This window comes from Meleagris gallopavo, chromosome 3, assembly GCF_905368555.1.
Source record: "Meleagris gallopavo chromosome 3, MGAL_WU_HG_1.1, whole genome shotgun sequence".
NCBI classification, from domain to species: Eukaryota; Metazoa; Chordata; class Aves; order Galliformes; family Phasianidae; genus Meleagris; species Meleagris gallopavo.
In genome coordinates this window covers 78,315-104,336 of record NC_139406.1, presented here as the reverse complement: position 1 = coordinate 104,336, position 26,022 = coordinate 78,315, and the positions used below count along the sequence as shown (strand labels likewise).

The 26,022-nt window shown below is 43.6% G+C and overlaps 2 protein-coding genes across 4 annotated transcripts in view; both read left to right on the top strand.

Annotated features, from left to right (window-relative positions):
* Positions 1 to 10,263, top strand: part of NFX1 (nuclear transcription factor, X-box binding 1) — a 78,963-nt gene extending 68,700 nt beyond the window's left edge. For 2 of the 3 annotated variants that reach the window (XM_085219990.1, XM_085219988.1), the window contains 3 exons: positions 614 to 759; positions 4,150 to 4,251; positions 7,038 to 10,263. In XM_085219990.1, the coding sequence (XP_085076116.1) occupies positions 614 to 759; positions 4,150 to 4,251; positions 7,038 to 7,113 (324 nt within the window). In that variant the 3' untranslated portion in view covers positions 7,114 to 10,263. Of the gene's footprint in view, positions 1 to 613; positions 760 to 4,149; positions 4,252 to 7,037 lie in introns of those variants that run through there. The other variant, XM_085219991.1, reaches the window with a different exon arrangement.
* An 11,392-nt stretch (positions 10,264 to 21,655) lies between these two features.
* On the top strand, positions 21,656 to 24,356 carry LOC146544559 (uncharacterized). Its single transcript, XM_085219896.1, has 4 exons — positions 21,656 to 21,784; positions 22,346 to 22,568; positions 22,812 to 22,877; positions 22,976 to 24,356. Exons 1-4 carry the CDS (start codon positions 21,656 to 21,658, stop codon positions 24,118 to 24,120), a joined length of 1,563 nt encoding a protein of 520 aa, XP_085076022.1. The 3' UTR covers positions 24,121 to 24,356.
* Positions 24,357 to 26,022: the final 1,666 nt, after the last annotated feature.

Below are 26,022 nucleotides of genomic sequence, written 5' to 3'. Positions count from 1 at the left end.
GAAGCAGACCGAAGTATTGAGTACCTTGTATGATGTTACTACGTCACACCACCCATTAGGAGGGAGGGACAATTAAAAAAAAAAAAAAATTATTATTATTATTTTTTTATGTAGCAGCCAGCGTCAGATCAAACATCAGTCTTGGTTAACTGAAACTAAAACTACTTTAATGATATAGTCTGTAATGATAAAGTCTATAATGATAGACTTTATTACATGGCAGATTTTGCAGATGAACAGCTGCTTTGGTACAGGCAAGTGATAACTAAATCTGATGCCTTTATAGCAGTACCTGCATTGTAAGAAAGCAATCTGAAAAAGAAAAATTCAGAAAAAAATATCCTGCTTCTTTGGGGTGTAAGGAGAGAGGATGTATTCAGAATTTGTACATACATACATGTGTTAATGCTTTGAGGTGAGAACTAAATTGTCGTTTTCAGATGAGTTTTTATCAATACTGATTTATTAGCATTCTGTTGTAGTACTTTTTGTCACAGTGGCAAAATTTACAAGGTAGAAGCAGTCTTTCTCATTTCACTGTTCCCTCCTCATGCCCTACCTTTCTTTGCTAAAGGGAAACCTTATTGTATTTTGTTTTTTCTTTTGACTTCAGGGCAAGTACACAAAGAAGAGTCATTGTTACCCACCAATGAACAGAGATCACCGCAGAATCATCCACGAACTAGCTCAGGTTTATGGCATTGAAAGTGTGAGCTATGACAACGAGCCAAAGCGTAATGTTGTTATCACTGCAGTCAAGTATGTAATTAATTCTGTTTTCTAGAAATGAATGTATTGTGTATGATTTATCACTTAATTGGATGATTTTATTTGCAATGCAATTTGCAACGCAGTAGTTTCTGTTAAAAATTTTAAATGCAGTTTTAAATTGATAATTTGATAAGACTTCTTTTTCTCATCATCGAGCACATCTTCAGGAAAACCCAGATTAAAAATAAGAAAGCAAGGAAAACAACATTTTTAAAACTTGTCTCAGCACTAACTTTCTTTTTGTCGTGAGCTAAATTTGAGAGAAGTGTCAAAGATAATAGATGTAATAAATTTTCATTAAAATTAACAGCTGGATAGAGAATTCACTCCTAAATTTGCACCTCTTTGCAGAAGCTTGCTACTGGAACTTATTTGCTCCATCTGAATCTGCCACAGGAATTCCTATCCTCTCTCAAGACAAAAGACAAAAAGGGAGATGGAGTTACTGCAAGAGATTTCTAAGCAAAACTGGAGATACTTGGAGAGGGCCTGTAAAAGGAGGTTCATAGTAGAAGAAGTGAAGCAAGATTATTGTATTGGAGAGAGCATGATTTTCTTGATTCTGTTATCACTGAGTGGTTTATTTAGTTTAACAATATCTGTTTTTAGTTTAGAACTGTCAAATTGTGGTTCTTTGACAACCAGTTTAACTAGTTTTTAACTAGATATTGACTCTAGTTAATAATAAAAGATATATAATAATAATTTTTTTCACCTTTCCTGCTATTAGAGTGCCATTACTTGCTTCTGAGGCTGCTGATGGTTTGGTAGCGTAGCTAGAATCTTGAGTACTTTCAATGGAGTTGGGACATTTCTGTAAGATTTCCCTCCATGAACCCACGTTTGTGCTAAAGGAGGTTGATAAGATAAAGCTTACTTAAGAAAAAGGAAAGAAGCTAGGGGATGATGAGAAATTAATGCAGAAGTGGATAAAGTGTTAGAGAAAGGAATGGGATAGGTGACAATGCTTTAAAAGCAAAGATGTCATATGCTGCAAATTTAGCATGGGAAGACTTCTGTGGTGTTAGGAAAAGTTGCACACTTGGTCCTTCCCACGTGTTGTTAGGGAAGAGCATGCAGTGCAGAATGAACGTTTTACTTCTGATGTTCTTAATGACAGTGAGTGCTCTACTGGGAATATTTTTCAGCTGTCTAGCAATGTTTCTTCAGTGGATTCATCCAAAAGTTATTTTCACTGTCTTTTCCTTTGTTCTCTTCAAGACATTAAAAGTCATTGACACCTCAGACAAGTGATAGCTCAAGTTTCAAATTTAAGTATTTCACAACAGCTTCTTCTGCAGGACTTATAGTCAACAGAAAGCTCAACTGGTTTTATTCAATTTCTTACATCTTGTTCTTAGTATTCCCTTACCCGTGGCTTCTCTGCCCTATTTATTTCCATGGAAACTACTAAAGATACAGAGGCACAGTAATGCTATTTGTAGAGCAAATTCTCAGCTACAAAACACTGTTTTTCAGCACGGTCACCACCATTAGCTATGCATTTTTACCAGCAATGAACAAAAGCTTGCTTGCATCGTAAAGACTGTAGCAGTGGCAGTAACCCCCTGTCACCACTGCTGAAACACACCTTCCACTACCTCACTGTGTAACATCCACAATTTGATCTTCAGAAATGTTCAGCTAGCATCAGTGAATGCCAGTGGGTGCATTTTATCCTCACTGAGGAATTAATTTCCACCCCTTTGCTTCATATGCACATCTATGTCAGATGCCATTTTGTCAGACTGCCCCTTTGCCTACCATCTGTCACACAACAACAAAACGTAGTGGAATATTGGCAGGAGGTTCAACCTCTACTGCTATCCCACCAACATCTGCCTCTAATATCATGGGCCAACATAATAAAATAGGAAACGCTACTTTTGGAGCAGTCTTCATATAAGAGTGTTAAAAGTAGTAAGAGATACAGATTAACTTTTTGGAAATAGTACTGGAGAGTTATCACTAAATTGTCTGAAATCATAGCCCAAGTACAGAATCCTCTCTCTTTTTTCTCTTGTCAGAAAAGATAACAGGCACAAATAAAATTATCAGGAAGAAGGTTCATACAGTATATAACAACTGTGGAATGGGTTTCCCAGAAAGTCAGTGACTTACTATATATGGAAGTAAACAACCTTAGAATGTATATATGTTCATTGAAAATATCATTATTAATCCTATATTTTATTTGTGTGTATGCTAGTGGTTTCAAATGCAATGGTACTTTTGAGAATAGAAGTATGGGAAAGGCTAACGTTACATTAAATGATAAAGTCATAAATAGGCATTCAAAGAGATGCTTCTTCCCAGTGGGAAAGAGGAGGCTGAGGGGACACCTTATTGCTCTCTTCCCACAGCTGAAAGGTGATTGCAACAAGAGTGAGGCATCTTCTCATTGCTGGCAGGACAAGGGGAAATGGCCTTAAGTTCCTCCAGGGGAGGTTCAGGTTGGATGGCAGGACAAACTTCTTTACAGAAAGGGTTGTTAAGCACTGGAATAGGCTCCCAGGGGAGGTGGTTGATCACCCTCCCTGGGTGTGTTCAAAAACCATTTGATGTGGTGCTCAGGGGCATAATTTAGTGGAGGGTTGTTAAATTTGGGGTAGGATGGTTAGGTTGTGGTTGGACTTGATGATCTTGAAGGTCTTTTCCAACCTGAGCAATTCTATGATTTTGATTAAGTAATGAATGTAATGTAAATAGGAGGACAAGAAGTAGCATTTATTCACCTATTCTGAAATGGAGAGGCCAAGCTAATTTACTCTCCATCTAAAAGGTAACTAGCAGATGGTATTTAGAGGAAATTCTACATCACAGAAGGCATTTATACATTCCTTAGAGGAGGAGGCATTCATATAGAAATAGGAAAGTATTGTAGTTTAGTGTACGATGACTGCTAAATAGTTTGGTCTTAAAATGCCAGTAGTTTGCGTTAGGAGGAAGCTGCAAGAAGGGTAAAAAACTGTCCTAGAGAAGGTTTAAGAATTTTAGTTTATTCAGTTTACTAACTCCCCCCCCCCCCCCCCAATGATGAAGAAGAGTCTGTGAATGGGAAACATGCTGGTAGTGGAAGGTTTGTGAGTCTTGCAGTTAAAAAAGGGTGGCCCTTGCAGTGCAGAATGCTCTTGGGTATATGGTTTAATTTTTAGGTGGTACTGTGTGGAGCCAGGAGTTAGAATCAGTGATCCTTGTGGGTCCTTTCCAACTGATAATATTCTGTGACTCTATGAAAATTAAGTATTTTTATAGATTAAATACAGATATGAGCACTGACATCACAACCACTACTTTTAAACATAATTTTTTTGCCCTAATTTCTTAATGCGTGTAACTTCCTGCTTAACAAAATAACCTTTTGTATTGTTTCTCTAGAGGGAAATCCATTTGTCCAAGCAATACCTTAACTTCTGTGTTGGATAAAGAAATGAAGAGCAGGCCTCCACCTCCTATTCCTCATTACAAACAAACAGATAAGTAAGAAATTTATTTCAAAAATTCTGTGCTCAGTTACTTGAAAGGCTGTTGAACTTCAACTTTATAATCCGCAGGTCTTCACTTTTCCCAAGCCATGTGATACATTGGAGCTTTCAGCCTGCACTAATATGTTCTTCCTATAAGAAGTAAACATGAAATGAAGTGTAAACAAAATGTAGAGTTGACTATGTGATATAAAAACAGTAATAAAACAAATGTTGTGATCTAATCTTTATGTAAGTACTAGGTAGTTAAGAAGATATGGATGTTAAGAGGCTACGTATTTGAACAGTGAGTATGTGTATTTTTCTCTAGTGAATATAGTAGTCCCACAGCTGGCTAAATGGGAACTATGTTCTTCTCAGATACTGAAAACTACTTAAGATAGAGTATGTAGGGCTTCTTGGTGAATAGTCTAATAGAACAGTCTTTACTTTGTATGATCTGCCAGCTTCAGGCACCTGTAGGCATCTCATAGTTAGGAAAATTTCTAATTGGTGGCTTATTCTTTGTGCATATTTGTCCTTAAGAACTCTTCCCCAAGTTATTTCCAAAATAGCATTTGAATCCTTGTCCTCTGAAAAACTATTTGGAGAAAGGCATAAGTTAATTTTGCATTAGCTATTAAGTAGCACCTTAAATAGATGCTGCTGAAATACATAGTAGACTGTTTTGAGAAAAAATGTAAGTTGCTTTAGAATTCAGCATCTAGAGCAAGCCACACGTCTTAAAAAAAAAAAAAAACAAAACCTGTTTCACTTTGTAACTTAATATGAACTTTCTACAGTTTGTTACCTTTTATTCCCACTTAATTCTGCAGGATTTCTATCTTCAGTGACCTTAGCGAAAGTGAATTACGTAACAAAATTGCAAAGGACTTTCACCATTTATTTTAAACAGAAAGAAAACTTCTTTGGAATTATGTAACAAAATCTGCCATAAGACTTCATACTGTCTTAGGACAAAAGTCTTCACAGTGTTTAGATTTCACGTTCCCATACTGTGGTTTAGCACTGACGGGCAGCTAAGCACCATCGTCCTGCTCTCTCACTCCCCCTCCTCAGGAGGACAGGAGGAGAAAATACAATGGGGAAGGAAAGCTTGTGGACTGAGATAAGGACGAGGAGATCACTCACCGATTACAATCACATGCAAAGCATGTCAGGGGAGGTTAACTGGTCGTCTGTTGATAACAGACTAGAGTAGTGAGAAGTTAAAGGAAGCTAAAACCACCTTCTTCCTTCTATCCGCTTTCTTCTACCTCCGCCCTCTTTTTGGCACGAGGAAATGGGTTGTGCTCAGTTGTATAATCAGTGAATGTATGGACGTTACGATTAAGAAACGTACAAGAAAGCGAGGCTAAACAGGTTATCACACCAAAGAGGAACGGATGGACAGCTTAGCCTTGTCCTGGGCTCACTGAGAAGACTCCAAGAGGAGCAGTCTCCAGAAAAGATCCTTCCCTAGTGGCAGTCAGCACTTAATTAAGTGGGATCTAGGAGAGGTGCAGCCAGGCTCCACCCTTTCCCATTGCACAGGGAACTGCCTTCACCTGTGCTGCCAGGGCTGGCTCAGCGCCCGCCTCAGGTGCTCAGTCCGAGGTTCGGGCCGTGGCTCAGCAGTTCCCACACATCAGTCCATGACGCTTTGTTGTTGCTGCTCCTTCCTCCTCGCTCTCTTCCCCTGCTCCAGCATGGGCTCCCTCCCACGGCACGCAGTCCTTTGTGAACTGATCCATTGGGAGCTTCCCCAGGTTGCAGTTCATCAACTACTGCTCCTGTATGGGTTCATACCGTGGGGTGGAGTCCTTCAGGAATAGACTGACCCACGTGGATCCCCACCAGCAGCAGCTCCTCTGATACCATTTGCTTTTGCACGGGCTACTCTCCACGGGCTGTAGTTCCAGCCCCGAGTCTACTATTGCAGAAGCTCTCTGTAAGCTGCAGTCGCCTGCAGGCCTCATCCACCTGCTCCGCTCTGGGCTGTACCACGTAGGTCTGCTCTGAAGCTGTGCACCGTAAGCTGCAGGAGACAGCCTGCTCCACCGTGCTCCTGTTTTTCGACTGCAAGGAAGCTTCTGTGGCAGCACCTGGAACACCCATCCCTCTCCTCCTCCTTCACCGACTGTACTGACAGCAGGATTGTTTACCTCAGATTTTCTCAGTCCTCTCTTTCAGCTGTTGTCACACAGTATTTTTTTCCTTTTCTTAAATATGCTTTTACAGAGGTACGAGCAGCAGTGCTTGTTGGCTCAAATTTGGCAAGCTGCGGTTCCTTTTTGAGCTGGCTGGAACTGACTCTTGTATAATAGCTTCTATTACCTTCTCATCTCTTACAAATGCAGTACCTGCAGTCACCCAGCTACCAAACCTTTGCTACGTAAACCCAATGTGATATTCTTGCTTTTAAAAATGAGCAGATTTGACCAGTGAGCACTACAGAAATATTCCTTTTGCTCTTTCCCTTCTTTTCCATGTTGAAAATTTAATCTTCAATACATTATTGTTTTTGCAATAAGTATTACTAATAAAAGGTAGTTTGTGGTAAAAGCCAAAACGTAATTGATTAATTCAGCCACACATGGATGCATTTAGCTTTCCCAAAAATCACAGTTAAAGGCTTTCTGAAATGATAAGGTATTTTCATTAGAATATAACTCAGAACTGCCGTCTACCGATGCAGTGTGCAAGTGCACACTGAGACATTATGAGAATTTGTGATTTCAGTTCACTTCTGTCTTGTTTTTTGTGCACAGTGAGTAATATCTACTATTCTTATAATTTCAGGAATAGTGGAAGCAGTGGTTTGTCCAAACCATTAAAAGAAGAGCCAATAATTGACTACTTTGATGTCCAGGACTGAAGTCATTGATGCAGAATTACGACACAGAAGCTACAGGTGAAGATACTAAATTACTGCAGAAGGTGCTTTTTGGTTATTTGTCAAATGAGTACTTGTCCAATGTATCCGTGGTTTGACATCTAAGGCTGGATTGCAATACTTTACCTAAGTGCATTGTACCTACCAGTTGTACCATTTTTTTTTGAAAGCTGGGTTGCCTGCACTTTTTTTTAATCTAATATGCTTTCAGAATGATGTGAATTTTCATCAATGCCTTGAAAGTGAAAGAAAATTATCAAATATATTATAAGAATAATAATTCTTACAGATTTATTTTGATGTATCTCATGCAATTTAAAATGAACCAGGAATAATCTGTTAAAAACATTAATGGGAATTCTAAAAACATTTTCTTATGTTATTAATTCACTTCCATGCTAATGTGGTAAATCTGGGGATTTGAGTTACTCTTCTGTGTGCAAGGAAATATGAAACTTAGTCACTAACCATGAATATACACTCTAGATGTCACAAGAGCACAGACTTCTTTTGGTATCTGAAGAAAAAAGATTTGAGGAAGGTGGAAAATTAAGGCTTATTCTGTTGTATCTCAAGTTTGACATTAAAAAAATAGACAAGAAAATTATTGATGCTGTGTTATTTGAGACACTAAACAAGATAATATTTAATATTATTGTTATTTTAGTGTTCTATTTGGTTTATATTTTATTTAGATAAGTTAGTTTGGTGGTCTTGGGGTGGTTTTTTTTTTTTGCATGGTTTTGTTCATGATTTGTATTTTTCTATACTGTGATAGCTCAAGGGAATATGTGGAGTTGAGCTAAGTATGTTTAGAGTCAGAGCAATATTTGTAAAATTTCTAAGAACATTTGTCTCAGCTCTTTGCCAGTGGGTGATATTTCTTGCATGGAAATGCTGTGAATGAAACGCCATGAGTATGTGGTGTAAGAAGCAATGTCACAGATGGTGGATTTGTTCCAGATTAAGAGGTGGGGTGGATGAGAAAACTGTAAGTCTGATCAAAAGTGACACAGCTGTAACTTTTGTTGCCGAGACAATGAAGGCAGCAATCCGTGCTTAGATTCACGTGGTTAATCACGGAACTGCGAACCTCAGATGTGCAGAATTCTGTGGCTACGTTTCATTCTCAGTGTTACAGATTGTGAAACGTGAAACAGCGAGCAGCAAATTCACCACATCTGCCTCCAGGACCTTTTCAGAATTAAAATGCATGTTACTGCAAATTTTTATGCTTATTATTTTGCATAAGACGTCTTAAGTGTTTCTAACTGCCTCAAATGCATATGCCTCTGTTATAAGAACAGTTACCAGAAGGATTCTCAGTTCTTGGGCTTTTAATTTGCATGTAGTGGTTTAAGTTTATTTTCGCATCTTTTGTATTACATTTGGTGGACAGAAATGAAAGATAAATTAACAAAGCCTATAGTGCTCTTATTTTTTTAAGCAAAGTAGTGTTTGATCCTACAAAGTGTACCACTTTGCTATATTCAGGTAAAGGAACAAGTTGTTGGCATCTTTTCAGTAGTTTATTTCTTCAAATCCCATCATTATGAGGAACGTGTCTATTCCCAGTACTGGCAGTACCAGCTCACTGTGGCTGGATAAAGGGTAGTTTTGGTCTAGAAGTCCAGAGCTATGTTAGTATTTCCAAGCCTGTAACTGCCAGCAGGGAGAATGTACGTAGTTACAGTGCCAAGGTTTGTTCTGGACAGGAGCTGTCACATGTCTGGTGAGCTGAAAGTGTATCACATCCCTCTGATGCAGCTATACTGTAGGTATAAAAAACGCATCATCAAAAACAAAACCGCCTAATGGATTTGGTTGATATTAAATAGAACGAGGCTGAAGCGTGTTAACTTCTCACCCACGCTGAAGTGAGTACAGCTAATGCTTCTCATCTCTGCTTCTGATTTGAAACACAAAACTTAAAAGGCTTCCATAACATTATGTTCATTTTTTTTAAATCAAGTTACGTCTGACATAAAAATATGAACTTGGTGAGATGCACTTCAGCAGCCAAGTATTCTGCTACTATCTTATTAAAACCCAGGTATCTTTGGCTTCTCAAGTTGAAACTAGTAACTACACTGAATCTGTTCATACTCATCGCTGTACGTCTTAACTGCATGAATATCAAAAATTTTATGTAGATATGTATATTAAACATCTTTAAATCATGGCTGTTGGAGCATATCTGCATCAGGTCATATGTGGAAAAGCATTTGGTTTGAAGTGCGTTTTAATGAGTTGGTCAAACATGATACTACATATCTACCGTGCATCTAGGGAAATGACACCAAAAAGAATAAGTACGGCTGTCTTTCTTCCTAGAATACAGTAGCATGGCCTTACAAAGGAGCTCAGCAATGCATAACAGAGGTGTTTGCTCTGTTCTCATTTGCTTTGGCTGCAATGTCCGTGACTTTCACATGGAATAGTACTAAAGGCTGTAGTTCTGAAATTTATGATAACTCATCTTCTTACTGCACGCGTGCCTCATGGAAATAATTTTCAATTAGCTATTTTGTAACTCCTTCGGCAGACCTTTACACCTTTTATCTGATGGAAAAATGAGTGGATAACAGCAATCTTTGCATCAGTGAAGTCAGTAGCAAAATCTTTACTGACGTCACTGTAACCAAGACTTAAGCTTGAATATACTAACCATTTTCCACACCCTCAGAGTAATGTTGTTTCTTGTAAACCTACTTGATGCAGGTGTTCTGCAATAAGCATCCTTTGAAATAACTTGTGATGTAAGTTAGAATTCATGCAACTTCATGAAGCGCTTTTAAAATTGTGTATAAAATAGATATTTTTGCATTTTGGCTGTGATATTACCTATATTGTTTAATGTGTTTAAAGTGCTCAGAGTATTAACTGCTTGGATTTAACCTAAAATTGTGTAGGATGCTTAAGTAGACCTCAGTACCACCGTTTCTGTGGCACTTCTGTACAATATCTGCCACATAATGAAATAAGCAAAGTAAGAAAAGTGTTTTAGAACAATTGTAAGTTATTTGTTGAAAGATTCTTATTTGACTTGGTTGGGTTTTTGTTTATTTTTTGAAGTTATTGGTGTCAAATGACCTTCTTTATAAAGCTGAAATAAAAGTAAATAGAAAGTTCTGTGCTTTGAATTGTTTGCAATCTCGGTTTTGGTATTTCAGAGTCGCCAGAGTCCCTTCAGGACTTTAATGGGACAGATAACAAATGCCTGTCTGACAGAGTCTCCTCAGGACTTTACTGGACAGTTTCACAAACATTTAAAAAGAACAGATGATTTATGGAAGGGATAGACATAACATATTGGGTATTGCAACTGATAAGTGCTCTAGCTGCCAGTAGTGTGAGTATATGATAATAATGCTAGCAAAATACACGATATCTCAGGTAGTCTTCTCCAAGAGGTGAAATGTAATGCTTAGAAAGAAAGTGTCCCTGTCTTGGTGGAAGAAGAGGAACACAGCTTCCCCTCTCTTAGCTCTCTTCTCTCCTTCAGTCTCTTCTTCTTTCTCTTCCCCTTCTCCACTCTGCTACCCATGACATACTTTCCCTTATCTCCTAAACCTTACTTCTTTCCCATACTGGGGTGATGTTTAACACGATCTGGCAGAGAGTTGAGTACTACAGTCATGTATATTTAGCATGTTCTCCTAAGAGGTCATTGTAATACAAGGGGGGTGTTAACTTTAGTATTAATTTCATGGCTAATGAAGCAAAAAGTCTCACTCCAGACACTGTGGCCTTCAAGATTCTGCTCTGGAGCTGCTTTTCTGCTCATTTCCACAGCCTTCAGACAAAACAGGACTGTTCTGCTGCCACAAGACTCCTACTTTTTATGCCAGTCTCAAGGACTTCTGTCACCAGGGTGTACACAAAGATAAGCAGGCATCAGCATTTTTAATACTCTATGTGAAAATCCCATACCTGCTGCTGCTTGCCCTAGTGAGAGAAAGGAGGGGCAACAGATGTCTCTTGCATGGATATCTACTTTGCTTGCCCTCATACCTTTTTGGGAAATTGTGTTCAGGAACTACCACCCAGAAAACGATTCAGCTTCTAAAGTCCAGTCTTTTGATGTATCCACCTTTTATTCTCTGAAAGTGTAGAAAATTTATTCTAATTCAAGAACTGGAGGGCTGCTTTTATGAGAAGCTGTAATAAAACTAATAACCATTGTAAGAAAAAATGTGTGTTGGTCTGACATTTTTCTGTAGGAGATGAGAAGAAAAGAATTGTCTCTGTTTAAAAATCACACATGTAAGATAAGTTTATATGTTTTACTAGGGAGCATTTTTGAAGAAATCTAAGTTGTGGTGGCAAATAAAAATCCATGGTGAAAACTGGTGTTTGAATGTCAAACAATGTAGTAAGGATTGTACTTTCCATTCAAGGCACTTAAAGGTCTTGTTGTCTTTAACAAGCAATTCAGGGAGTCTCAGACTTTACTGCTTACCTGGTAAGTTAGGTACCTCCTCATAGATAGTAATAAATGCTATTTCAGGAAGTCTTAGCTCAGTGACTCCTGGGTAAGTACTGATCTAGGCTGGTGCTTAAATTCAGTATTTTTGTGTCAAATAAATAGATACCAAACAAGTTTCTAATGAAGTATGTTTGTGTGATTGCTTAGGAAGGACTAGTCGACAACTTCAGTCAGAACTTTTATGCAATTCTAGTAGAGGGTAGTGAGAAGATGAAACAAGACTCCACTGTAGAAGAATGGAAGGAAATGGGCACAAGCTGAAACACAAGAAATAACTGCAAAGTATTTTTTACCATGAAGATGGTAAAACACAGAGTTTGCCCAGAAATGTTCTAGGCTGTCAAGGTCCTGAGCAATCCATTGTAAGTGGACATTCTTTTAGCAGGTAAGTGGACAAGATCTACTCTTGAGATCCCTTCTAAACCGAGTCAGAAAACTTTGGATGGTACATTCAGGATGTCTCTGGTTCTTAGGTACTCACAAGCTCTTCAAAGAAGTCATCTGTGACTTCAAGGACACTACTCCTTGTTCACAGACCTAGTTCCTACGATAGCAGTTCTTAAACTGGAAGGCATTGCATCAACTGAATGCGGGCTTACAAATATAGTGGTCTTACAAGTATCAAATAGCAGACACGAAGACACAGAATGTGTTTACAGTTCAGTGGTTTAGCAAGGAAGAAGATAACAGTGTATTGATTTGGTCCAGCAACTAGAACAAGGTCAGACACAATCTGGCCATCAGCCATCTGGATAGATTACAGTCAACAACAACAACAACAAAAAGATGGAAGAGATGCAGTTTTTCAGTTATAACCAAGAATACTTATGGTGAAGTTGGCATGATCCAATAAATTGGAAGGGTTTTTATGGCTGTGGGAAAGTTAAACAGCAAAAATGTCCTAAGGCTGACCTGACAGATTACGTGTCATTATATTACATATGGTTTGTTTTTAATTTTGGAGCAATTGGATGATCCAGAAACAGATAGGAATAGAGAACAGGGTAGCAGAAAGAAGATGGAGGTCACCAGATGTGGGCAGTGAGCCCTTCTGGTTGCAGTCTATTGTGTGTACCACCTCTACTCTTGTTTTTGATCAAAATCCAACTGACCCTGTGAGGCAGGAAAATATAAGAACAAATTCCAGAGGATCAGCTGTGTCCAGTGGTCAAACGACACTGAGAAATGGCAGATACTTAGCCTAGCAAGAAGTGGTGGAATCTGTGTGCTTCAGGAATACCAACAGAGGGTGTAGGTGTAACTGCACTGAACTCTGGAGAGTCTGTGTGACAGTCACAGCTGCAGTCTTCTCCCTTACTTCCCTGTCCTCACTCAGGTTAAGGTTTCAAATATTCCTTCTGCTTTCTCAGGCTTCCTATTCTCACAGCCACGAAGTCACTCATTCTGCCCATTCAAACCAGAGATACTGTATCATTCCTCCCAGTCTTACTCTGTGTAGTCTTTTCTGTAAGAAGTTTATTCCACCTGTGTTCCTTTTCTGTCCTGTCCAATTGTGATCCTCACAAAGGATCCAACTGTCTTCCTCACAAAGACTGTGTTTAAAGGATAGATCTGTAGCAGTCTGAGTAATTTCTGACTCCTTTCTCTGAGATTACTTGCCTCTGTTTTCCTGACTTTGAGAGGATAAACAATCAACTTTGTCCTAAGGAGGGATTAAAATCCCTTGTTCTAACAGGAATTATAGTGAGACATACAGTCCACATGTCCGGGAGTGTATATATAAATATACAATTAAATATGAATATACAAATTCGCTTTATACACTACATCTATAAACACAGGTAATAAATCCTAAAATATTTAAGGCCTTAGTACTAAAAGATGTATTTTTAGAGAAAACAATTTCTAGAACGGGAGTGACATTTAAGACATTTGTACTTCCCAGCTAAAGATCTTTTATTTAGTAGTGATGAGCTGAAAGAATGAGAAGTGTTCTTTCAGAGAACAGTCTACATCTCTCCCAATCTGAAGACTCTACAGTTCTAAGTGCATTACCTACACCTTTAATCTGTAGTACCATTTGGAAGAAATGCGACTTCTTCCCACTGCACTCTTATCTAAAGGCGTAACGTGCTAAAAGAAAATATTTTGCAAGTTTGGCATGACCTGCATGGATGCTGTCCTACTCAACTGCCATCACAGACTGCCCCAGACAATCATAGTTTCTTTTTATGTTCAGTAATTGCTGCAGACTTCCAAGAACAGGAAAAGCAGGACTAGAGATGGCTATAATGATTTTTAAATTAATTAAGTTTAAGCTTAGAGGGAAAATTATGGAATTTTGACCAGGCTGATGTACTTATACCTTTAATTTCCCCCAGAACTAAGCTGATAGATAAACTTGCCTTGATCTAATACTGATTTTCTACTATGTTAATTACCTTTAGCATCCTATATTATCTACTTGCAGAACTCATCATTTCAGACATTTCATGCTTTTAGTAATAGAAAACATTTATTCTAATCTTCTTATTCTGAGCCATTTTTTTCATTCCTGGACTGAACAGTTTTTTGGGTTATTTCTTCAACCGCTTAAATATCCAGGCATCAGTTCCTGCATTGGAAATTGTAATACTGCTACATCAAAAGCTTACTTGCATGACCCACTACAACTTCATGTAATTATTCCTCTAAATTGCTGTGTTAATCTAAGAAACTTGACTCGTTTTTGTTTACTGAGAAATATCAACCTGCAGTTGTTCTAGGCAGGAATTAGTAGCCGATAAACTTTGTTTTCATCAGTAACTCAGAAACTGTACTAAGACTTGAACTATTAAACTTTGTAATACAGAAAAGTGACAAAATTTGCAGATTTTGCCTTGCTGACAAAGTTAGTTCCAGTTAGTTTGCAGATAAATAAAGTTTGGAGATAGTTAAGTTAGTTCTTCGGTTGTTCTGTTCACAAAGAAGCAAATTGCTTCTGACAGGTTCTTGGTAATAACAAAGTACTTGCAAGCAGGCCAGCGCTTGTATATAGAAAGAAGAGCTGAACTCATTCAGCTGGTAAAGGGGGCTCTGGCTACACAACATTCCTTCTCAGGAAGAGATGCATTGCCTTCAGCGGCTGGCCCTTTCATGAGCACAGGGTGCCTCCACCCTGGGTCCACCCCTTCTGGTCACAGGAGGAGCAGAGGTAGAAGCAGTTTGCTCAGACACACCTGTTCACCAGGTGCTCCATCACCAGCTCGCACCGTGATCTGACAGTTCCCTACACTCCACCCCTTCACAGCATGAACAGTGACTGGGCACATTTGGAGATAAGCCCATACGCTGCAATTACAATATATGCAATCAACAATTCCTGTACGTAATACCCACAAGTCTGTAAATCAGTTCTCTTGTGTGGGCAGGCTTCGTAGTTGTTGCAGGATCACACACAAGGTTCATAGTTGTTACAGGATTTATTCACTAGGTGTTTCCCATTTTTTGCCTCAAGAAATTCCCTCACCAGGTGCCACTGAAGTGCAGAATGCTACAATGACCCTTCAGTGACACTGGAGCACATCAGAGTTCAATGATATGCTCCTGCTGATGGTTTTGTGGGCCACATATCTCAGGAGTAAAACAAATAAACAAATGTTTAACCACTACAAAGTGGGGAAGCCCACCCTCCTAAGGTAAAAATACAAGCAGTAGTACTGCCCTAGGTCAGTATTTCTGCCTGAACAGGGCATGCCCAGGCCATTCGAACCACTCCCTTTGGCCTGCTACTGAGTTGGATGACTATATCAGGCACCATAGAGAGAGTTTGGACCTGCCAAAACAATGCAATCGCTGTTTCTTCTCTGGGATCCACGTACCAATTACCTGTGCAGGTACTGATCCCGCTCCTTTCTCGTCACCTCCCTCTCAGTGCAAGTGGGCTGGACCACTTTGGTGCTACCCGCACCTCCCAAGGCCACTTAACCTTGCGGTTCCCAGGCTCGAGGCGAGGGAGCAGAGCATTATTCAGCAAACCAACCTGGGGTTTCAAGCATACATAGTTTCCCTTAATTTAGATCCCAGGTGGGAAAGGCTGGGTTGTTTATAATACATGCAGGGCACTGGCCAGCCATCTCTGGGTCTTCCATTTAAATCTCACAGCATCTCACACAGTGATTTGGTCCACCCTTGCAGGGACTGGGGGTTAATCTTCAGAGCAGCCTTTAGAAAGCTATTATACCACTCCACCAGGCCTGCTCCTGTCAGACTGTAGGGCAGATGGTACCACCATTCGGTGATTTTCCTCAGCCCACTTCCATACTGCTACACCCATAGAATGTGTTCTTTGGTGTACTGCTATAAATGTGATGGAAAGTACTGCGATAGTAGCACCGTGGCAAAGTCTTTGGCTACAGCAAATTAGAACAAGCCCAAATGCAGCAGCCACAGATGCAGAAGGAAATGAAGGCCTCAGGTAGGCAGGGATATCCAGCAAGAGATGCCCTCACCTCCACTGCCAACCCTTAACTGAGGTCTGGGAAGGGCTGGATCCTCCTCCACCCCTTTCACTCGCTCAGTTGGTCCTGCCTTCCCACAAGGTGTTCGATCACTGCCTCAGGCCATGACCTTGCATTTCTGCTCCACTCCACGCCTTCATGGCATGAATCAATGATTGAAGGTAAGCCCTTTCCATTACGGCGATCCAGTACACCGTGACAATTTGTCACAATTGTTATGGGTAGATTGACAAAATATAAGACTATTGATGATTGGTTGAGATTCACGTTCCTTTGTGGGTCTGTATTCAATGGTTCTCCTGGAGGCACATAGTTGCTCAGACCAGGGAAGGCTTGGCTCACTTCATCAGTGCCATATTGTCCACCAGCAGGTGTCACACTGCTCTTACAGTGACACCGGAGCATCTTCATGTCATGTTGCTCTTCCTGGTGATCCTGTGGACTCAAAGAGACTCACAGAAAGTACCTTAGGTGTTTCAGAAGTACCAGAAGGGATGGGTCTGCCTTCCACAGCACGATACAGTTCTTGGGTTCAACTTTCAACTAGGACCCAAAGATCCTGCTGATCCAAGACATTTTCCCTCCTAATGATATGGACCTTAGTTTCAAAGGGAAGTTCCATTTGAAGGTAGGGTAATTTGCTCTGTCAAAGATGTATTCTTATTTTCCTGTTGTCTAATACAAGATTTCAGAAGTTCATTTTCATCTTTTAATTCTCTCTCCAAGGAATGATACGCATTAATAGTGAGAAGCAGCTGCCATGCCACAGCAAATGCTGCTACTATCCTTCCTTTGGTTGTCAAAAAATCTTGTCCTAATTTGTTCAAGAAGACAGCCATTTTTGCAGGGCATTTAATAATGGGACTGCCATACCTTATAGGTCACCATTCTTCAATAATCTGAGCAGCACTTAACCACAGGGAACCCAGGTTTTCCCCCAGAGGATCCTCTTTCAGTGTATTTGGGGTCCCAGTGACCATCCAATGCATAATTATTATTTTTTTTTTTTTTAGGTAATCCATTGTAAGTATTAACCTGGCTCAAATACAGCAGCTACAGAAATGAAATAAGAGAGTTACTTGCCTTTTTGAAGGCCTCAGGTAGGCAAGAGTCTCCAGCTTAAGATACCTTTACCTCCACTGCCAACCCTTAAATGAGGTCTGGGAAGGGACAGATCCTGACTCCACCCCTTCCAGTCATTCAGGGATATTGCATGCATCTGAGCTCCCCTGGGTTGGCCCCGCCTTCCCACCAGATGCTCAATCACTGTTTCAGGCTGTGATTTGCATTTCCATTACACTTGGTGGCTCTCAATGACCAGAGGAGTACCATGTATTGCCACAAGCTTGGTGTGCGTGCTTTGATGGTATAGGGTTGATTTGCTCAAGGTATAAGATAGGCCTGCAATAGTCCACTCACTGTATCACAGAATCACAGAATGACCTGGGTTGGAAGGGACCTCAAGGATCATGAATCTCCAACCTCATGCAGGGCCACCAACCTCCCCATTTAACACCAGCCCAGGCTGCCCAGGGCCCCATCCAGTCTGGCCTTGAACACCTCCAGGGATGGACGGGGCATCCACAGCCTCTCTGGGCAGCTGTTCCAGCACCTCACGACTCTCATAGCAAAGAACTTTCCCCTGACATCCAACCTCAATCTGCCCTCCCTCAACTTCAAACCATTTCCCTTTGTCCTGCTGTTATCTATCCTTTCAAACAGTTGACTCCCCTCCTGTCTGTAGGCTCCCTTTAGGCACTGAAAGGCTGCAGTGAGGTCACTTTTCTTTTCTTTTGAACAAGCCCAGCTCCCTCAGCCTGTCTTCATAGGGGAGCTGCTCCAGTCCCCTGATCATCTTTGTGGCTCCTCTGGACCCTTTCCAACAGCTCCCTGTCTTTCTTGTACTGAGGGCTCCAGACCTGGGCACAGTGCTGCAGATGGGGCCTCACAAGAGCAGAGCAGAGGGGGACAATCAGCTCCCTGTCCCTGCTGGCCACCCCTCTGCTGATGGAGCCCAGGATCCCATTTGCCTTCCGAGCTGCAGGAGCACACTGCTGGCTCTTGTTAAGTTTCTGATCCATCAGGACCATCACCAGGTCCTTCTCTGCAGGCCTGCTCTCAAGGACCGCTCCTTCCAGTCTGTACGGATGCCTGGGATTCCTCTGGCCCAAGTGCCAAACTCAGCACTTTGCTGTGTTGAACCTCATTAGGTTCACCTGGGCCCAGCTTTCAAGTCTGTTGAATTCCTTCTGAATGGCATCCCTTCCTTCCACTGTGTCAGCTGCATCACTCAGCTTGGTGTCGTCAGCAAACTTGCTGAGGGTGCACTCGATTCCATCATCGATATCATTGGTAAAGATGTTAAAGAGCACTGGTCCCAAGACAGACCCTGGGGGATGCTGCTTGCTACCAGCCTCTACCTGGACATTATCAAGAAGATATCATGTATCAACACAGGTCAGAACGTACCTGGCCCCTCCAGGCTGAAGGAAGCGACTTATATAGTCAATCTGCCATCTCTGCAAGGGTTTGCATCCTCTGGCAATGTGTCTGTCATCTCCAGTAGTGGCTTTGGTTGCATTCTGGCACAAACTTCACAGTCGTGACATACCTGGATGATACCTGACACTTGGACAGGCAGTCTCCATGCTTTTACTGTTGTCTGCATTGCCTTTTTGTCTGGCATGTAGCAACTTCTTGTGCAACCAGCAAGAAAAGTTCTCTGGTAGTGAATCTTCCAGCCATCTGACCCAAGCCACTTCCTCATTTCCACGTTACTACAAGGCCCTCAATAGACTGCCCAGCTATCTGTGATATATGTTGAATCACCTGGCTCTTGGGTTAGAACCATCCATGCTGCTCATAATTCAGCCCACCAGTTTGTCCATCCCCTTCTTCAAACCAGATTGTCTCAGTTGAGGAATGGTATGCAGCTACACACCATTTACTTGGATTTCATCTGCTGGACTCATCTATGTACCAGGCTTCCTCTGGAATCAGATATTTCCATTTTGTAGGGGGCTCTTCTCTGGTGGAATGACAGAAACTTCCTGGAGTGCATCACTGGGATACATCACTGGGCCAAGTGTGTTCTGCAGTTCTTCCTTCAGTGGCAAAGAGGACAAACGGCTGTGTTGACCCAGCTAGGCAACCCAGCATGCCACCATTTGGACCTGGGCCACTCCTGTCTTAGGAATATGGGCCAGATCTTTCACCCACTCCTGAATAAGCAGTGTTGTTTTTACTATTACCTCTGCTGTTTGTATTATTGGTTCTGCAGTGTGGAATAGGTAGCCAATAACTGCTTTTCAGTCATACTTAATCTCTCTTCTCTTCCTTGCCGTAACTGAGACCAAAAACTAAGAGGGGTATGAACAGAACCCGGTGCTGCCACAATCCCCAACCAAACCTTTCCTGAGTCACATGTACATCCAGTTTTGTGGGGAGAATTGGATCAAATGTACTAAGTGCCTCTGCTTGTTTAACAACTAACTTTGCCTGATGAAAAGCATCCTTTTCTGCTCATTTCCAATGCCACAACTGGCCTTTCCTAGTCAATCGATATAGAGGTCTTAAGGTCTGCACAAGGTAGCGTGGTTCTCCAGTATCCCAGTATGCCCAGAAATTCCTCTAATTGTTTAATTGCGGTTGATACAGGGAATACTTTAATTTTATCAATAATAGCATTGGGTAAGACTTTAATCTTACCAAATAACTCCGAAGAATTTTACTGACAGTTCAGGCCCTTGGACTTTCTGTGTGCTGGTAACCCATTGTTTCTCCTGCAGGTAAGCAACAAGGAGCCTACCACTTTCTCCAGCACTTGTGAAAAAGAAGAGGTTAAAAGCAAATAATCAATATAATGATATAGTTTTACATCATTAGAGTTATCCCATTCTGCCAAATCATGTGCCACCAAATTGTAGCAGAAGGTTGGAGAACACACATACCCTTTTGGTAGGACCTGGAGGGTCCGTGTAAAGGCAAATTGGTCTTGCAATTCACCGGCAATTGGGATGCTAAAGAATGCATTGGCCAGATCCAGGACACAGTGATAGGTCCCTACTCTGTACTCAATATGTCCAGGAGGATGGCTGAAATGTCCTGGCTTTGTGCAGCACTGCTCAACAACGACTAAAACATCATTGTGTCATAAGCATTGTTTTTCTCCTAAAGCCAAAATATAGCTTACCAGACACTATGAATAAAAATGACTCCATCTTGGCTGAAGGAAGGACAGCTATTTTGGGGGGGAAAAGTTGACTCATGTATAATTATAAATTCCAACAAAATATGAACTAGTCATTCTTTTGGTTTTCGGTGTAACAACTTTGACATACTTAGATATAAGACGATTTCAGTAAAAAGCGTATACTGAAGTTTATCTAGGTAATAGAAAGTATGTACAAACATGAAGTGGGAAGGCAAAACACATTATTTTGCATATATTAAAACTATGAAACATTTAAATGAGTCTCTCACTCTGTCATAGAATCGTCATAGAATCATAGAATGGCCTGGGTTGCAAAGGCCCACAGTGCTCATCCAGTCCCAACCCCCTGCTGTGTGCAGGTCGCCAACCAGCAGACCAGGCTGCCCAGAGCCACATCCAGCCTGGCCTTGAATGCCTGCAGGGATGGACGGGGCATCCACAGCCTCCTTGGGCAACCTGTTCCAGTGCCTCTCCGCCCTCTGGGTAAAAAACTTCCTCCTCAGATCCAACCTAAACCTCCCCTGTCTCAGTTTAAAACCATTCCCCTTGTCCTATCTCTATTCACCCTCACAAACAGCCGTTCTCCCTCCTGTTTATCCGCTCCCTTCAAATAATGGAAGGCCACACTGAGGTCTCCCTTCTCTTCTCCAGGCTAAACAAGCCCAGCTCCCTCAACCTTTCCTCATAGGAGAGCTGCTCCAGCCCTCTGACCATCTCAGTGTCAAGAAAGGCCTCTTAATGTTACAAAGCTGTCCTGTTAAAAGTTTGTTGGTCATTGTGAGAGATGATTTATTTCTTTTTCATTAAGAAAAGAGAGAGGAAAAGTAGTAATGACACAGTTACCCCTTCACATCAGTGACAGAACTATAGTTTTCATCATTTTTCTCAAAATATGAGGAAAGTTGAGTTGTTTACAAGGTTGCAGTTTGTTCATAGCACCTACTTTGAGGGACAGAAAATAATAACATACCTTGGCAACTCAAATATAACTGCTGCAGTAGTTATATCTGCTACGGGCTACGGGATCCTCAGGACTCATTCCTAAGTATTTTCTCATCCTGTCTCTAAGCCTTTCTAGAAAATCACTAGCGGATTCATCCTTATTCTGCTAAATCTCAAATGCCTTAGTGAGATTCTGGGACTTAGGCACTGCCTTCTTAATTCCAGTGATTATTATATCTTGCAAGTCCTTCATGTTTTGCCAATGTGCATTATTACAGTCCCAGTTAGGGTCTTCCACTAGGTATTTTTGCTCTGCTGGCACCATCCCAAGACATCCACGGGAATTATTCTTTTCCCATTCTTGCATAGCAGCTCATATGCTGCATCATAACCCTTTCCTCTCCAGTAAACAATATACCCATGACAGACATTAATTCCATCCATGAGTACAGGTTAGGACTCAGAAATTGGTTCTACTGTTCTTTTACTGCTATAGAATCCTCAATTAAGGATTTCATTTCCTTCTTAGAATTCCTGACCTCTCCGCTAGTGAGTGGGGAGTTTACATAACCTATTTGCCCCTGTCCCAGTGGGACCTCCTGTAGGGGGTACATGGAGCTGTTAGTGTGGTCAGTGTCAGGGAAAGCAAAGTTTTCGATATCCCTCTTGCATTGTTCTAACTTTCTTCTGAGCCCAGTACGCCCTCCTTCCTGTGAAATGACTCTATGAGTTTTCTCTTGCTCAGCTGGGGAAGTGCCTGATGCCTCCTGTACTACACTGGGGTCATATGGAGGGGGTAGATTCTCTAAGGGATCCCACTGATTAGTTCTCTTTCCTGATTCCTCTTCTTCCTGATCCAAATCTTTCTTTGCCAGTAATAGACTGACCTCTCGTGTCCAGCAAGCAGCATATTCTCTTTCTTCCTCCAACAAGGGAGTTTTATTCTTTACATATGAATTCAGAATCTGACAGGGGGGAAACGGAAAGCCTCCGCAGGTAAGAAGCTCTTGTGAGCTGTGCTGTGGGTACCGCCTCTAAACAGGGCTGCACGCAGGGCTGTGGGTGATGGAGGAGAGAGGAAAGGACGCTGCAGTTCTGTGCTGACTGCAGAAGTGGCACAAGGCTGTAGCAGCAGAAAGGCAAATTGACAAAACTGCTCTTAAAGACCAGAAGTTTGTGGTTGGCAGTGCTCAAATCTTCCTCCAAAGAGAGGCTCTTCACGTCTTTCTTGTCTCTTTTCTGTTAGACGCTGATGCCAGCGGCCTTCCTCTGAAGCGCAGCCATGTGGAAAGCCAGGGGAGGAGCACGGCGTGTGGCACAGCACCCAAGAGAGGTACAGACACACAACAGGCATCTGGGTTTGGTGCACTGTCTTTCTAGTTAGGCTTTCTACCTGTTCTTTCCTGGGACTGATCTCACTGCGTGTTGCTTGGAGTGTTAATCCCTGGGATTTACAGTTACCTCTCCTGTCCCGTTTTATAATGGGAACCCAGCGTTCCCCCGAGATCCCTTACTGTGAACATGGTACAGGAGAGCTGGCATTGACTCTTTGGGATTTTTTTGCTTTTCCCAGCAGCGGTGAGCAGCTCGGATGTGCCGAAGGACATCACGGACATCCAGGGTTTGCTCTCTTGGATCAATGGTGAGTTTGGGGGCTGCAGAGCTGCAGGTGCGTGTTTGCACAGAGTGGGTGTGGGAAGGCTGTCATCGCCATTCTGGGGGATGTTCTTGCATTTTCAGATGTGGCAAGAGCTGTTGAGGTCCCCCATGAGAACCCCAGCAGCCCTGCCCCAGGATGCTTCATCGCTGAGCTCCCCGACAACCCCAGGGACAACAGGGAGCTCAGCACACAGGCTGCCTCTGGGACGCCCGCTGACCCCTTCTGGGGGCTTCCACCATCCCCCGGGTTCCTGCCTGAGCTGCCATGTGGGTTGTCGCAGCTGCACCCTGTCGTGCCACCAGCGAGTGCCCGGCTCAGCCCACGGCCGACCACCTTGGCTGCCAGCACACCTCCCTCAGCCCAGAGCACACGGCCCACTGAGGAGGTGCAGCAAAGGCAGCCCCAGGTGGTTCAGGCAGAAAAGAAGAACAGGGGCAGCACCAAGCGGGGGACCAAGCGCCCTGCGCCTGCTGGCACCCCCCAGAAAGGGGAGAGCTGCCAGCAGGAGCAGCCCACCAGCAGCGCCCCAGCCAAGAGAAAGAAGCTGCGGCCATGCAAAGAAGGAAGAGAAAGACAAGGCCGCAAACACCCGTGCCAAGGGAAGCTGCCTGGGGCCAGCGCAGGAGCCAGCGACAGCGGGCATGCGGGCACCGCCAGCGAGCTGCGCGTGCACCTGTGTGAATCCATCCAGGCCGTGCACCCGCTGGGGCAGAGGGTGACTGTGGTGGGCCCGGTGCGCCGGCCGCCCTCTGTGCGGCCCCAACCCTCAGCCAGCGCTGGCCCTGCTGCCCTCCGGCCCCAAGACGGCGGCGCAGACAAGGCAGCGCCGGCACCTCCAGGCGGCACAGCGCGAGAGGAGGGCGCTGCCAAGAAGACGGCGCCGAGCTGCCCGCGCCCGTCCCTGCTGAGGAGCTCACCGCTGCGGAGGGACCCGCCATCACTACCACCACCGCCACCAGTGCCACATCAGCAGCAGCCTCTGCCGCGGCGCCCCGTGGACTTTGTGCCCTGCGTGGGGCCACGGGCGGGCGGCGGTGTGGCACCCGTAGTGATAGAGGAGTCGCTGCCCATCACAGCCGAGCAGCGGCCCGAGCGGGAGCGCTTGAAGAAGCTGGCCCAGGAGGAGCGGCAGCAGGCGGCCCGGCAGATGAAGATCGGCCCCGTGCAGTTCCTGGTGCAGCGGGAGACAGACATGGCCATAGCCGACCAGTACGGCTACCCGTAACCTGCGCTCCTCGCCAGCCCCGCAGCACCAGGCAGCAGCGGCAGCGTTCCAGGGGCACCACCAGCGGCCCCATCCCTCCCCTCCACAACCGAGCCGTCCTGCAAAGTCAGCATTGCAGTGAAGTGGGACGTTGTCTGGCTGCTCTACTAATTGTGGGATGGGAATTTTAGGAATAGTATTGTTTCTGCTACTCATTGTTTTTTATGATACATAATTAAAAGCTTTGTGTTCCCTTTGCTACGTCCCTCTGCCTGCAGTCATTTTGCTGTGTCAAAGCTCCCCAGCTCCCCACGCCCACCTCCGAGGCAGGATGGTGCAGCCATAAAAGGCATTCCAAAGCATCTCTTACTCTTACATCGTTGGCCTCATCTCACTGCCATGTTTAATATCTAGAGCCAATAGGTCTGTCCAACAGCTCTGCTTAGAGGAGAACCAACATTTGTTTCAGACGCGTGTCCTGAACTCTGGAAAACCCCCATGTTTCCAGGTGCAGGCAGTGCAGGCAAGGACAGCCGTCAGATGGCTTTGAACACCTCGTGTCTGCCTGCCTGACCAGGAAGGAACGGCACCGTTGTGTGGCTCAGCTGAGCCCATCGGGCAAATGTGTGTGAGCTGAGTCCTCAGGGTCCAAAGCGAGTGGAAATTCACTACAACACTTCAGGCACAATCAGGGTAACTTAGTTTCAGCAAGTTTTGCATTTTAAATAATGGAAAAAAACACACCCGAACAATTATGATAGGTGCTGCATAAGAAACTCCTCTTCACCTTTCAGATGGAAAGTCAATGACTGTGTGCAATTTCTCCTGTAAAAGTGTGGGGCCTTCTTCCACTTCAGTGTCTCTGCTGTCTGACACAATGGGAGCTGCTGTGGCCTCATGCCCGTGCCTGTGCCTCCTCCAGTGTGAGCAGCTTTGTGGAAGAAGAAGACACCCACAGGGACTTGGGCCGTGCCGTCCCCCCTGCCGTGGTAGCACAATGCGGCGCGCTGCCATCCTCATTGAAGAGGTGACGAGGAGGGGTGCAGGGAGGGGGGCTGGGAGCAGTCGGGGCCATGTGGGGTCTGCATGGGTGTGACATGGGGTCGCCATCATTGAATGTCACCTTCACTGGATGCCGTTGGGTGTCACTGAGTGTCAACTGTCATCAGGTGTCACCGTCACTCAAGTGTCTCCGGGACTCACCGTGCACCCCCACGGACCGCATTGTTCCCACGGGCCGGGGTGACACCCCTTACTTTTGTAATTAAGGTTTATTTTTTTGATAACGGGGGACTGGGGGATCCCCCTCACACACCCCCGCGTAAATAATAAAGGGCAGAGGAGCAGCTGCGGGGCTCCACATCTCACACTGGAGGGGGATCTGTGGGGACAGAGGTCACTGCAGCATCCTGGCCCCATAAGCACTAGAGCCCCATCTCATAGCCATCCCATCCCATATCCATCATATCCACCCCAGAGCCATCCCATATCCATATCCCACAACTTTATCCCGTAGCTGTGGCTATGGGATGGATGTGGGATCAATATGGGGCTCCAGAGAGCTCTGGGAGAGATACAGGGGGCTAACGGGGAAATAGAGGGGGGCTAGGAATCTGTGGGGAGCTGGGGAGGGCTGTGGGGGGGCAGGGGGCTACAGAAGGCTGTTGGGGTATAGGGAGGCACCCAGGGCTAGAGTGGGCTGTGCTAGGGGATTGGGGTACAAGGTAGATACTCTCCCTCTCTACTCTGCCCCGCCCCCTCTACTCTGCCCTGGTAAGGCCTCATCTGGAGAACTGTGTCCAGTTCTGGGCTCCCCAGTACAAAAAAGACAGGGATCTCTTGGAAAGAGTCCAGCGGAGGGCCACAAAGATGGTGAAGGGCCTGGAGCATCTCCCCTATGGAGAAAGGCTGAGTGAACCGGGT

What these genes read in the sequence shown, in the direction of transcription:
- LOC146544559 (XM_085219896.1), top strand. Translation starts at nt 21,656, where the DNA reads ATGACAGACATTAATTCCATCCATGAGTACAGGTTAGGACTCAGAAAT. An exon ending in AATTCCTGACCTCTCCGCTA is followed by an intron (nt 21,785 to 22,345) that starts GTGAGTGGGGAG and finishes TGCTGACTGCAG; the next exon opens with AAGTGGCACAAGGCTGTAGC. An exon ending in TGGCACAGCACCCAAGAGAG is followed by an intron (nt 22,569 to 22,811) that starts GTACAGACACAC and finishes TTTTCCCAGCAG; the next exon opens with CGGTGAGCAGCTCGGATGTG.